This window comes from Malaya genurostris, chromosome 2 (assembly GCF_030247185.1).
Source record: "Malaya genurostris strain Urasoe2022 chromosome 2, Malgen_1.1, whole genome shotgun sequence".
NCBI classification, from domain to species: domain Eukaryota; kingdom Metazoa; phylum Arthropoda; class Insecta; order Diptera; family Culicidae; genus Malaya; species Malaya genurostris.
The window spans coordinates 113,065,250-113,075,798 of NC_080571.1; the positions used below are offsets into that span (position 1 = coordinate 113,065,250).

The following is a 10,549-nucleotide window of genomic DNA, read 5'->3' on the forward strand; positions in this document are numbered from 1 at the left end:
GGTTCAAACGTCTTTTTTACAATGATCGGCAAAAACTGAAATTCTTCCACGTGTTACCTTATAGTTCCGGAACCAGAAGTATGATCTGGAGCGACATTGGGGATTGTCTTCGAAAATTTTATTTTTAAATCAAGTTCTAAAAAACTTTTCTTTTGAAATTAAGTTCGAAAAAACTTTTCATTCAATACCAAGTTTGTTAAAATTGGTTTAACCAGAGGTCTGAGAGTCCATCTTTTTAATACTTTTTTCACATCTTGGAATTGCGGAACTTTCAGCCATCTTTGAAAAAGAGTTTAATTTTTTTGAACATATTATCCTGTATTTCTATGTCCTGCCTATGTGATCATAATCCAAGTTTGTGGAGATCGATCCTACCATTTTCGAGAAAATTGAGTGAATATTTTTGTTACATACACACAGACATTTAGAGAACTCGAAGAAGTCGAATGGTATCGGGTAAATTGAGATGAGATACCGCTCTGGGAGAGACGTCACATTTTCGAGTTTGTAGTTATAGAAATGTTCTAGAGTTGTGTCAGTGTTAGAGATGGGCAATCCTTTCGCGAAAGGTTCAAATGAGTGATCAATAGTTCATTGTTGAAGAACGGTATTTCTCTAATAAAGGTGCGACATTACGAAACCTCATTCGAGGGACCTTTTTATTTGTTTTTAAGGTGTAACTACATAGGAGAAGTACTATTACTAGTCAGTGTGCATTCAGCTCGTGAGACGTAGACCCGCTTTCACAGAGGGGCAGTGGTAGGACGATAACAAAAAGATAAGTAAAAGTAGCGATTTATATTTTATCAGTAAATATTTATACCCGACGCGTAAAAGATTATATTTCATCCGAAATCCATCTCAAAATAATAACATAACCTATCTTAAAAGAAGAACTTTGAACTTCAGAAAACTTCGTACGTCAAATGGGATTGCAGGGACACCTCTGGGCACAATTTTATGCTGTTAAGCATGGAACAGATGTAGTAGTAGATTTTAGTGAAAATTAGGGGAAAAGATGATGGTTTGGCAAGCAATTGGCAAATGTTGTTTAAATTCATAATCGAGAATAGACAAGCAGACGACAACAACAAATTACAATTCAGACTGCGGATGAACGTAAGCAAAACCATTGACGTAGCGAGGTTCCAAAACCTCTGGCAGAACGTCAAGAAGATGCAGCGAGAGCTAGAACAGAGTGTGAGAGTAGACTAATTAATCTAAGAAAATTGGCATTTTTTAGTATTTAAGAACTGAAATGGTAAAAGATCCAACAAAAAGTGTGTCATAGTTGAGGTACACTAAATAATTCCAAAGATTTCCAATCTTGAAAAAATATTACGTCATTTGATTACCTGCGTTTGATTAATAGGTGATATATAAAAGGATTTTCAATTGTTTTTGAATTGAGAAAAGATTTCATATAGGGAAATATAACATATATCTATTCAAGCAGAATTTGGCCAAATTCTCCTAGAAGTAGTTGATCATCTGTTTATGCATTAAAAACACACTTGAGCTCAATATGTTTTTTTTCAATTTATTGTTTCTTCGGAAGTAAAATTTTGCATCATCATGTTCATCGACTAGTCATTGGTAATCAGTTCAGCAGCAGTTTTAGTTCAATTACACACGATTGCTTGAAAATAGTGGAACATTATTTCCGCCGGTATTCTCCATCGATACATCGTCGGCTTGTATGTTTTTGAGTAACGATCGGGCCTCGCATATGGTTAAGTGATGAATATTTTTCTGTAAATGAAAACAACAAAGTTATGAAAACATCCATCTACTGTCAGGCCGTACCGCCGGTGGCCGGCTTACACTTCTCACCGTTACGGCAGCACAGAGACTGTTGATCGATCGCCAGATCGCAGCACAGTCAGCCGTCGGAGGGCCTGCTTCGGCCAGTGAACGCTTGCCAGCGTTCCAGTCACGAGAAAATGTGACCTGTGCGTTTGCGACGGTCGATGTGAGAACTGCAAAAAGCACCGCAAAGCATGCGAGCTTTTGGAGCTGCTGATTCCTGCGAACGAAAAAAAGCGTTTGTTTTATGTTGTGGATGGAATTGAGTTGATGTAAAGGATAATTGTTCAGAACGATGAACCGATACATTCTTATTCCTTTTATTAGTAGATTGTCAGTCGTCAACAACGTTAATATTCCCCTATCCGACCTCAGTGTGCCAACAATATGAAGTATGAAAAATCAGTGAATCTTATCATCTCTTCTCAGGAAATCTCAACATTTATTTATTTCATTCTTACCACATACATTTTTTCCTAATTTCAGTATAAGTTGCAATCCAAAGTATATCAAAGGAATTGCATTTGTTTAAACTGTTTCAGTTTCTAGAAAATGTAGTCTTTGCACAAAGCACACACTTCAATTTTATTGCTGAATCTCGGCCAAAAAATGCCAAGATTTGCACAGCCGAGAGATCGGTAATCATCTCGACAAAATAATAATTACTCGGCAATACCAAATTTGTGAACTGTCAATTATTGCCGAACTTGTCAGTAGTAATTTTGCTGTTAGCTCGGCAAAAGCGATTATGATCGAATAATAAACTGCCGAGTCATCAGTAATCGAACGTAGAAAGGATTTTATTTTATTATTCAATGAAATAAATATCACAAAAGCTAAGGTTGGAGAAAGAGGTTGTTTTATTGGTGTCCATTTCAATGCAGTATACAAAAAAGCAAAACAAGTTTCAGAGTTATGCGTTTTTTCAGTGTATATTATTTTCCCGCTCCATCAGCAATGGCTACCGTGGTGTTTTGCTCATTCGACAAGAGACATTAAATGACAAGTGTTTACCGAGTTTAAGTAAAAGCTAACTAACTGTTCGAAATCTCGGCAAACGGATTAGGCAATTTCGGTATATTTGTTGTTTACTGACAAGCTCAGCATTTCGGAAAAGAGCATATGGATTACTGAACAATTAGTAAAATGTCGTGTTGTAAGTAAAGCCTAAATGGTAAATTTAGTTTAATTACCCAAAATCGACTTTAAATACTACAATTTGCAGAACACTTTTTTCTTTGCATCGAAATGGAATGTCTTTACTAAGTTGCCGAACGAAAACGTGTTTTCGACTCTTTCTGGCCGATGCAGGTTTGGTCATTCAGGGGTTAGCCAAAAGCCCTAGCACATTAAAAAACTATGAAATTTTGATTACCATTTTTTATATTTAAAACTTTTGTGCATGACATCCTGTTAAATATCCAATTTATCGAAAATGGTAGTGATATCGTCACACTAAATACACAAAACTTAAAAGGAAAAAGACACTTTGCAAACGTGTAGGTAATGTCAACAGTGTGTGCGTAAAAGCAAATTCAATCACTTTTTTTCATGATTCTATGAAATAAAACAATCATAGTTGCAAACATATTAGTGGTTTCTGTTTAGACCTTCAATTAAAAACAAGTGAAGTGTTTAATCAAGAATCGAAGCAATACTGCTAAACTGATTACTATTTATGAACAGTGTTTCATGATATGGTTTTTCTATGTTCCAAATAACAACATGTTAAAAAAAACTACGAAACGATCAATAGATCGTGAAAACAGTTGAGTGGAACACCGAAAATTAGAATTTACGAAAAAAATCCCCGAGGAGTAGAACACAAAGTATGAGGCTGTAACCTCGGGAAAATGAACCTTACCGATAACCTTACGTTACAGGAATCTGCTCATGGATTCCTGGGGCAAACACTCCTGACCTCTTCAAGTTTACTGAGTTACAGGGCTACATAGTGCCGTGGAGATTTCGGATGTTTGAAGATACTAAATCCTGTCCACGCTAAATATCGGACACTTTTTTCAGTGTAGATTTTGAACCGTTTGACTGGGGGCAAAGGCATCATATTAACAAGATATCCAGCTGTCACATTTCCCGAACAAATCATTGGAAACATCCTTTTTTGCGATCATGGAGCCCTCTGACGAGTGCCAAAATAGCAGCACTGCGCACCCATACAATTGACATGATATGTTAAATGTGATGCCGTGCGATGGCGTTGCTGAACTGAAAATTGATTTCGCTCCAAGCTAACAGGGTCTGCTGGGGGTCCGAAGGTTGGAAGTATAACAAATCGAAAAGTTAAACTTATACACTGAGGAAGGATGTAAATAACATACCAAAATACATATCTGTATTATAATGTTTGATACACTTCTGTGAAAAAAGTGACTGTAAAAATGGCGACTTTTTCAGAGTGTAGTGACATGACATAGTAGAATTAAACGGAATCGTCATCACGGGCGTATCTGAGGATAGTACGGTTTTGTTGAATTATGATGCTGCTATTATTTTGGTGTCGGAAATGGAGACTTTAAACGTGAAATACCAATCAAATACCTTTACTCCTGACATGTACACCCAAACCTTTCGATTTACGTAACACACTTTACGACCTAAATTGCAAATAACTTAATTTTTTATACAAAGTAAATTCCAAAAAACAAACGCTTTTCATTTTTACCTCAAACAGTTATCTCAAAACTACGTTGAAACCAAGATCACGACTACACTCGGCATTTTAGAGCTAAGGCAGTGTGCCTTATTAAATATATGGTTGAGTAAAATAAAACTGATCACGTCTTCTGGTTTATCGATATTCCTTGGAAACTCTGGCAACATGGATATTCTGAAAACGGATAAGATGGACAGACGTCGAAAAGCGATGTTTGATCTTGTTTCAAAATCCAAGATTGCATCCGGGGCACAGTGGTCCAAAACTGGAAAAAGCCGGTCAAAAGTCTGTTCTCACTTTCCCTGATTTTAAAGAGCTAACGTGTCTTCGAAGAAGTTTTACATTATATTACGCTTCTTTTAAAAGTGGCATCTTGATTTTTATTAAAGGGGGTAGTACCAATTTCGAATAAAAATATTTTCTTTCACAAAAATTTTGAAGAAAAAAACATTTGAAATATTTTTGCTGAAGATATTAATAATGTAAAAAAATTATTTTTTTGAGATATATTCACCTTTTTTTAACAGTTTTTATGGATTTATCTACGTAGAGCATACCTCTATTATCTAAGTATCTACTACAAAGTGCGCCTAAACAGGCATAAACAAGCAAGCTCATGCTTGCACGCGCAACTTAAGCAAATTGTTGTGATTTTTGTTTTGTTTAGTTTTAAATATTGAAAATCCGAAAAATTATCAAAAGTTCAACACATATTTAAAAAAATGGAAAAATGTTTTTCCAAACAAATTATGAAAAAGTATTGTAAAAGTACAAACCTTTACGAAGAGATTTTACTTTTAAACGTGTGAATAAATTGAGTTATCGCGAAGCAACACGTTTTTTAAGACGATATGTTGATCGTGAGGCGCTCACTCAGAGATGTGCGAAACAGCTCATATCGGTGAGCAGCTCCGAACCGATCAGCTCACTAAAGAGAATCGATTCAATGTATCAGCTCATCACCTCATTTAGATTGAACTGAAGGTTTGTTTTGAGCGCTGTTTTTTGGCGCCGTTTTTCTTACTCTGTTTTTCTTTCATATGCATTATCGAAATCATTAATGCACAAAGAACAATGCTATGCGAACTAACTTGTCTGCGAATTATTATTATGTCACATTTGAGAATATCTGCGAAAGTGGCATCCCTGAATGTACCTTAGCCTACTGAGTGAGAGGTAAAATTTCTTATTGACAATGGCTCATTCAATCTGTTAAAGAAGGATACATTTTGAAGAACTGATAAGAGCTCGTGCACACATTTCTTCTCATTTATAACTCTCTCTTCAAGAGCCGAAGATCCGTTCAACTCGTAGCCTGTTTCCACCTTACCAGCAGGGATGCCAGGTCATTTTTTTTTTTTCAAAAATCTGTGATCAAGCCAAAAACCTGTCTGTGAAAAACTGTGCACGTTTCCCCGTTTCCATAATAGCTGATCGGAATCATTTTGGTAAGCAAAAAAAAGGTCTCACTATTTCCTACCGCTCTGTAATTTTTGGTGCTAGACTGTAATCAATATTAAAAATTCGTGATCGATTTATATTCATCTTCAGTGTGATAGGTTTGTTTAGTTAGTTTAGTTATTAATAACTAAACAAACCTATCACACTGAAGATGAATATAAATCGTATTCGAAATGCGTATATGTGATGTGACGTGTATTATACAAGATTTATAGTGTCGTGAAATACATAGTGAATTTGTATAGTGACGTGATATACTTATAACAGAATTAAATGGTAATATTTAAAAAAAATATCCTTGCAAAATCATTCTGTTCAAACACTCAAATGTAAATAGTAAAGTAAATTATTTTCAATAGTTCTAAAACTTTGTACAAGAAATGCAAATTTATAATATAACGAAAAACCGAACTAACTTAATAACTTATCAGAATTTCTAAAATATTAGAATCAATGCACAGTGGAGAAAGATGGATTCGCGCCGTATTCTTTTGAGACAGGTTTTTGTGTAAAATCTCTGAAAAATTGAATCCACGTATTTAGAAGGACCGTGCAAAATGCTATCATGATCATTTTTTTGCCCAAAAGTAGCTTTCAAACGAGCCTAAGCTTGTTAAAATCAGTTCAGCTATCTCCGAGAAACTTGCGCGGTAAAAAAAGCGTTTGGTCGGTTACGTCACTTATACCATCTTATCTCCGGAATCAGAAGTCACAGCCATTTGATTTTTGAACTTGATCAATGGCCCGACAGCAGCTTTTAAACGAGCCCAGGTTTGTTAAAACCGGTTCAGCCATCTCTGAGAAAATTGAGCGGTAAAAATATCTTCGAAAAGTTCGCGCACACACACACAGATTTTCCGATCTCGTCGAACTGAGTCGAATGATATATAACACTATAGGTCTCCGAGGCTCCGTTCGATTTTTCCAGTAATTCTAACACCTTTCTATAGAGAAAGGCAAAAATCATGATGAAGAGGAGAGAAAAAGACCAATCTATTTATTCATTGCATGTTTTAATATTCGCTACGTGTTGTTATTGTTCTTTCTAAAGATTTGTATTGCTGAATTGAAATTCTACGAGTTAAAGATTTGAAATTCTGTAATTATTTTTTGATATGAAAAATACAGTACATTTCAATGGAAAATACATTACATTTGAGGGTAAAAAACAGAACGTAGCATTTCGGTTGAAATACTGTACAATACTGTAAATGCAATACGGATACGAGTCTTATTCAAACTGTTTTATGCCAATTCTTCTCAGAAGTCGGGTTAAAAAATATAGTGCTGTCGTTCCTACTATACATACTTGGATCGCTGGCGTTTTATAAGTGATATTAGACAAATGTTGGTTTTAATTTAGAAATGTAGATCATCATAAAGCTCAGTCACAGGAAAACTTCGGGTAAACTGAGGCCATTTTTTACGCGGGGAAACTGCGGAACTTCGGGAATCCGCGTAAAAAACTTCAAAACTAAAGATTTTTTTTGGTTTGGTGCTAAATATTTTAGAAATGCATGAAATGGGTTGATCTGGTGTAATCTCAACAAAAAATTTTTTTTTTCAAAAAAATCGACTTTGGGACTCCGAAATCGAATTTTTTTCATGCTAAATGTCTTAGAAATGAAACGTCGAGATCGAGTGTCCAATAATATTGTTTTGAAAAAAAAATATTAATTATTAATATTAAATGACTTAAAAAACAAATTCGAGACAACCAGAATTCAACGTTCCATGCATTTCTAAGACAAAACAAGAATGAGGCAGGAGCAAGATCCACTTTCTCATTGAAAAAATGTGTTCAGCGACGAAGCTCATTTCTGGTTGAATGGATACGTCAACAAGCAAAATTGCCGCATCTGGAGTGAAGACCAGCCAGAAGCATTGCAAGAGCTACCAATGCATCCCAAAAAAGTCACTGTTTGCTGTGGATTATGAGCCGGTGGCATGATTCGTTAAATACCGACTGATACGTTGGAGAGAGTGTGCCAAAATTGGGCCATCTAAAACGGAGTCGCTGTCAACATTTGCATGAAATCATTCTTAAACATTAAATCATATTGATCGTTCTACAGATTCCACTAAAGATTTTATCAATTTTTTTGTGTTATTTTTGAAAATCGAATCCTATACCTCTAAATATTCATCCTTTACACGTCCTACATAACGTGACGTTGTAAATTTCAGTAATAAATAATGTTAATAAAATTCGACCAATCGAGAATTTCTCTTTTCTATGGAATTGTTAATTTAGAATATTGCAAAATAAAGATATCTGATGTACATTAAGGAATCACAGATTCAACAACACTTTTAAAAATCCGCTCATCATTTTCTTACAAGTTATCTTTTTATTAACTAAAAGCTCCAAACCGGAAAATCGAAAATATTTTCAGATCGGTTAGAATCACCTTTGAGAGAACATTTTCACTTTACACTATATGTAGCCAGAAATCGTTGTTGAACTTCACGAATCGCTATTCGTTTCGTAACTGCGATCAGACAATGTTCGACCAATTGCTTTTATACAACAGGATGCAACAGTTTTTCACCGATCCTATTGAACTTTTTTTTTGTCGTGATGATAACTCCATTCCTGCCCATTACGGATTGGCACTCCAACCTTCAGCGTGGACCTATTTCTTTATGATAAAATATGTAAATACGAGTGACGGACAGACGGCCCGCCTGTATTTGTACTGTTCTTGTGAGGAGAAAGAAAATCCTCCGTGGGAAAACTTGACCATGGTGCTCACCAAGAAAAAGATAATCGATATGGACAGCTTTGAACTTCAAAGAATTAGCATCCAGATTTTTCCCTTCTGTTTGTTGTCGCAGACGGAGATGCCTATGATTTGTGATATATTTGAACTCGTTACAAACAATGTGGAAGATAACCGACAGCATAGGCTGTCATAATCCATTGTTACGTCATAACGGATTGGAAAACTACGTCTCGCGACGGGTGTTTGGGGCCACCAACAGGAATAACACGCATTATTGTAACTCAAAGTTGTAAGATTTGGAGCAGGATATATCAAAGAAATTTGTGTATATATAGCATATAGGAAATGTATGTGGAATTTTAGTAATTCAGTAAGATGTACAAAGGTCCAATTCTTTTCATGATGCTAAATGTGTGAATTTTGACTATAAATATAAATTTCTCAGAATCTGTTTTTAAGATTTAAAGATCACCTAATCCTTTGATGTGACAGGAAGAGGTTGAATATCATTTAACTGGAAAATTTATACAGTAAAAGGGATCATAATAAACGGTTGCGTTCGGGTGTTTGCTACTGATGGCTAAAAAAAGTTTATTTGTTATTTCATTAGAATAGAATAGAATGGGGTAATGTCGTGCACTCTTTTTGGTTATCTCGTATATCTGTAGACTGAATACGATGAGTAAGCGAAATTATTTCGAAAGATGATTTAATTGATTACAGTTATGTAAAACAATACTTTTGTGGCGAGAAATCGCGAAGGTGTTGTTTTAAAAGAAAAAATGCATTACGTCCACCAAACATTGTGGGGAAATGTTGTGCATTATAAAGGTAACAAAATGTGTAATAAATGGTGAATAGAGGTTTGCTCAAGCTCTTTTAAAGTAGTTTAATGTGTAAGTAGTCTCATCTGCACCTTCCTGCGCCTTTTGATAATAGACAAGTTAGAATTTTATTTAAAAAAAACATGAAAAATTGCTCTATTTCATTAAACTTAAATGATAGCAGCATAGTATGTTCGAGAAAGTTGTGTCGTTTTTGAAGATGGAAAATATAAATATAAATTGAAAATATATATGTTTTCTTACAAAAACTGGTTTTAAGGCACCCTTTTCAGAAAATACATTATATCATGAATAACACTCAAGTTACGGGAATAGTACCTTCAGCGAACTTGTTTATAATAATTTTCTGCACAACTTTGTCGAAGTAACTTAGCCCCTATGTTGGCCCTGAGCTAAAATAAAATTTTTATCTCACTTTTAGGGGGATTAATTACATAAATAAAATTTGTCAAAAGATGGCGTCTATCATTTTGAGCAACTTTGCTGAAGATACTGAATCTCGAAAACCACGTTTTTAATGAGTTATCAATTAAGAGCGTGAAATAGAGCTTTTGAACCACTGTGCAGTGTTACGGAATTCCTTGATTTGTTGTTGATACTACTTTCGGTTCCGGAACTAGGATTTGTAGATTTGTGGGATTAGGTCCAAACAAATTTTCTTATTTCTATTCAATAAACAGTTGTTTTTGCGAATTTCACGGTTATATTCATGATGTAATGAGTAATATGAGAAAGGCATCATAACACCACTAGATGGATTAAAATAGGGTTTTTTGGCATTGAAAATGCCTTACTCTTCACTGTACGGAGTCGGGCGTGAATGAAAAGTTTGAAAAATAGCCGCGTAACTTTTCTGTCACAATTTTGTACGATAATAACTCAGTCAGGATTGATATAATTGAAGAACCAATTAATTTGGAAAAAAATATCTTAAACATGTATAGCAACGTCGTTTCAGTATTTCATTTCAGCATATTATTGAAAAATTTGTTTGAATCGACCTATGATTTCACGAGCCAATCACAGCATGCCATCAC

The 10,549-nt window shown here is 34.9% G+C and overlaps 1 protein-coding gene across 2 annotated transcripts; it reads right to left on the reverse strand.

The window, feature by feature from the left end:
- Nucleotides 1–1,474: 1,474 nt before the first annotated feature.
- LOC131430496 (adipokinetic hormone/corazonin-related peptide-like) lies at nucleotides 1,475–8,430 on the reverse strand. 2 transcript variants are annotated; one of them, XM_058595529.1, is made up of 3 exons: nucleotides 8,353–8,430; nucleotides 1,834–2,026; nucleotides 1,475–1,752 (listed from the first exon to the last, which is right to left on the reverse strand). In XM_058595529.1, exons 1-3 carry the CDS (start codon nucleotides 8,364–8,366, stop codon nucleotides 1,627–1,629), a joined length of 333 nt encoding a protein of 110 aa, XP_058451512.1. In that variant the 5' UTR covers nucleotides 8,367–8,430; the 3' UTR covers nucleotides 1,475–1,626. The 2 variants fall into 2 exon arrangements, with proteins under 2 accessions (XP_058451512.1, XP_058451511.1); XM_058595528.1 differs by having other exon boundaries at nucleotides 1,825–2,026.
- Nucleotides 8,431–10,549: the final 2,119 nt, after the last annotated feature.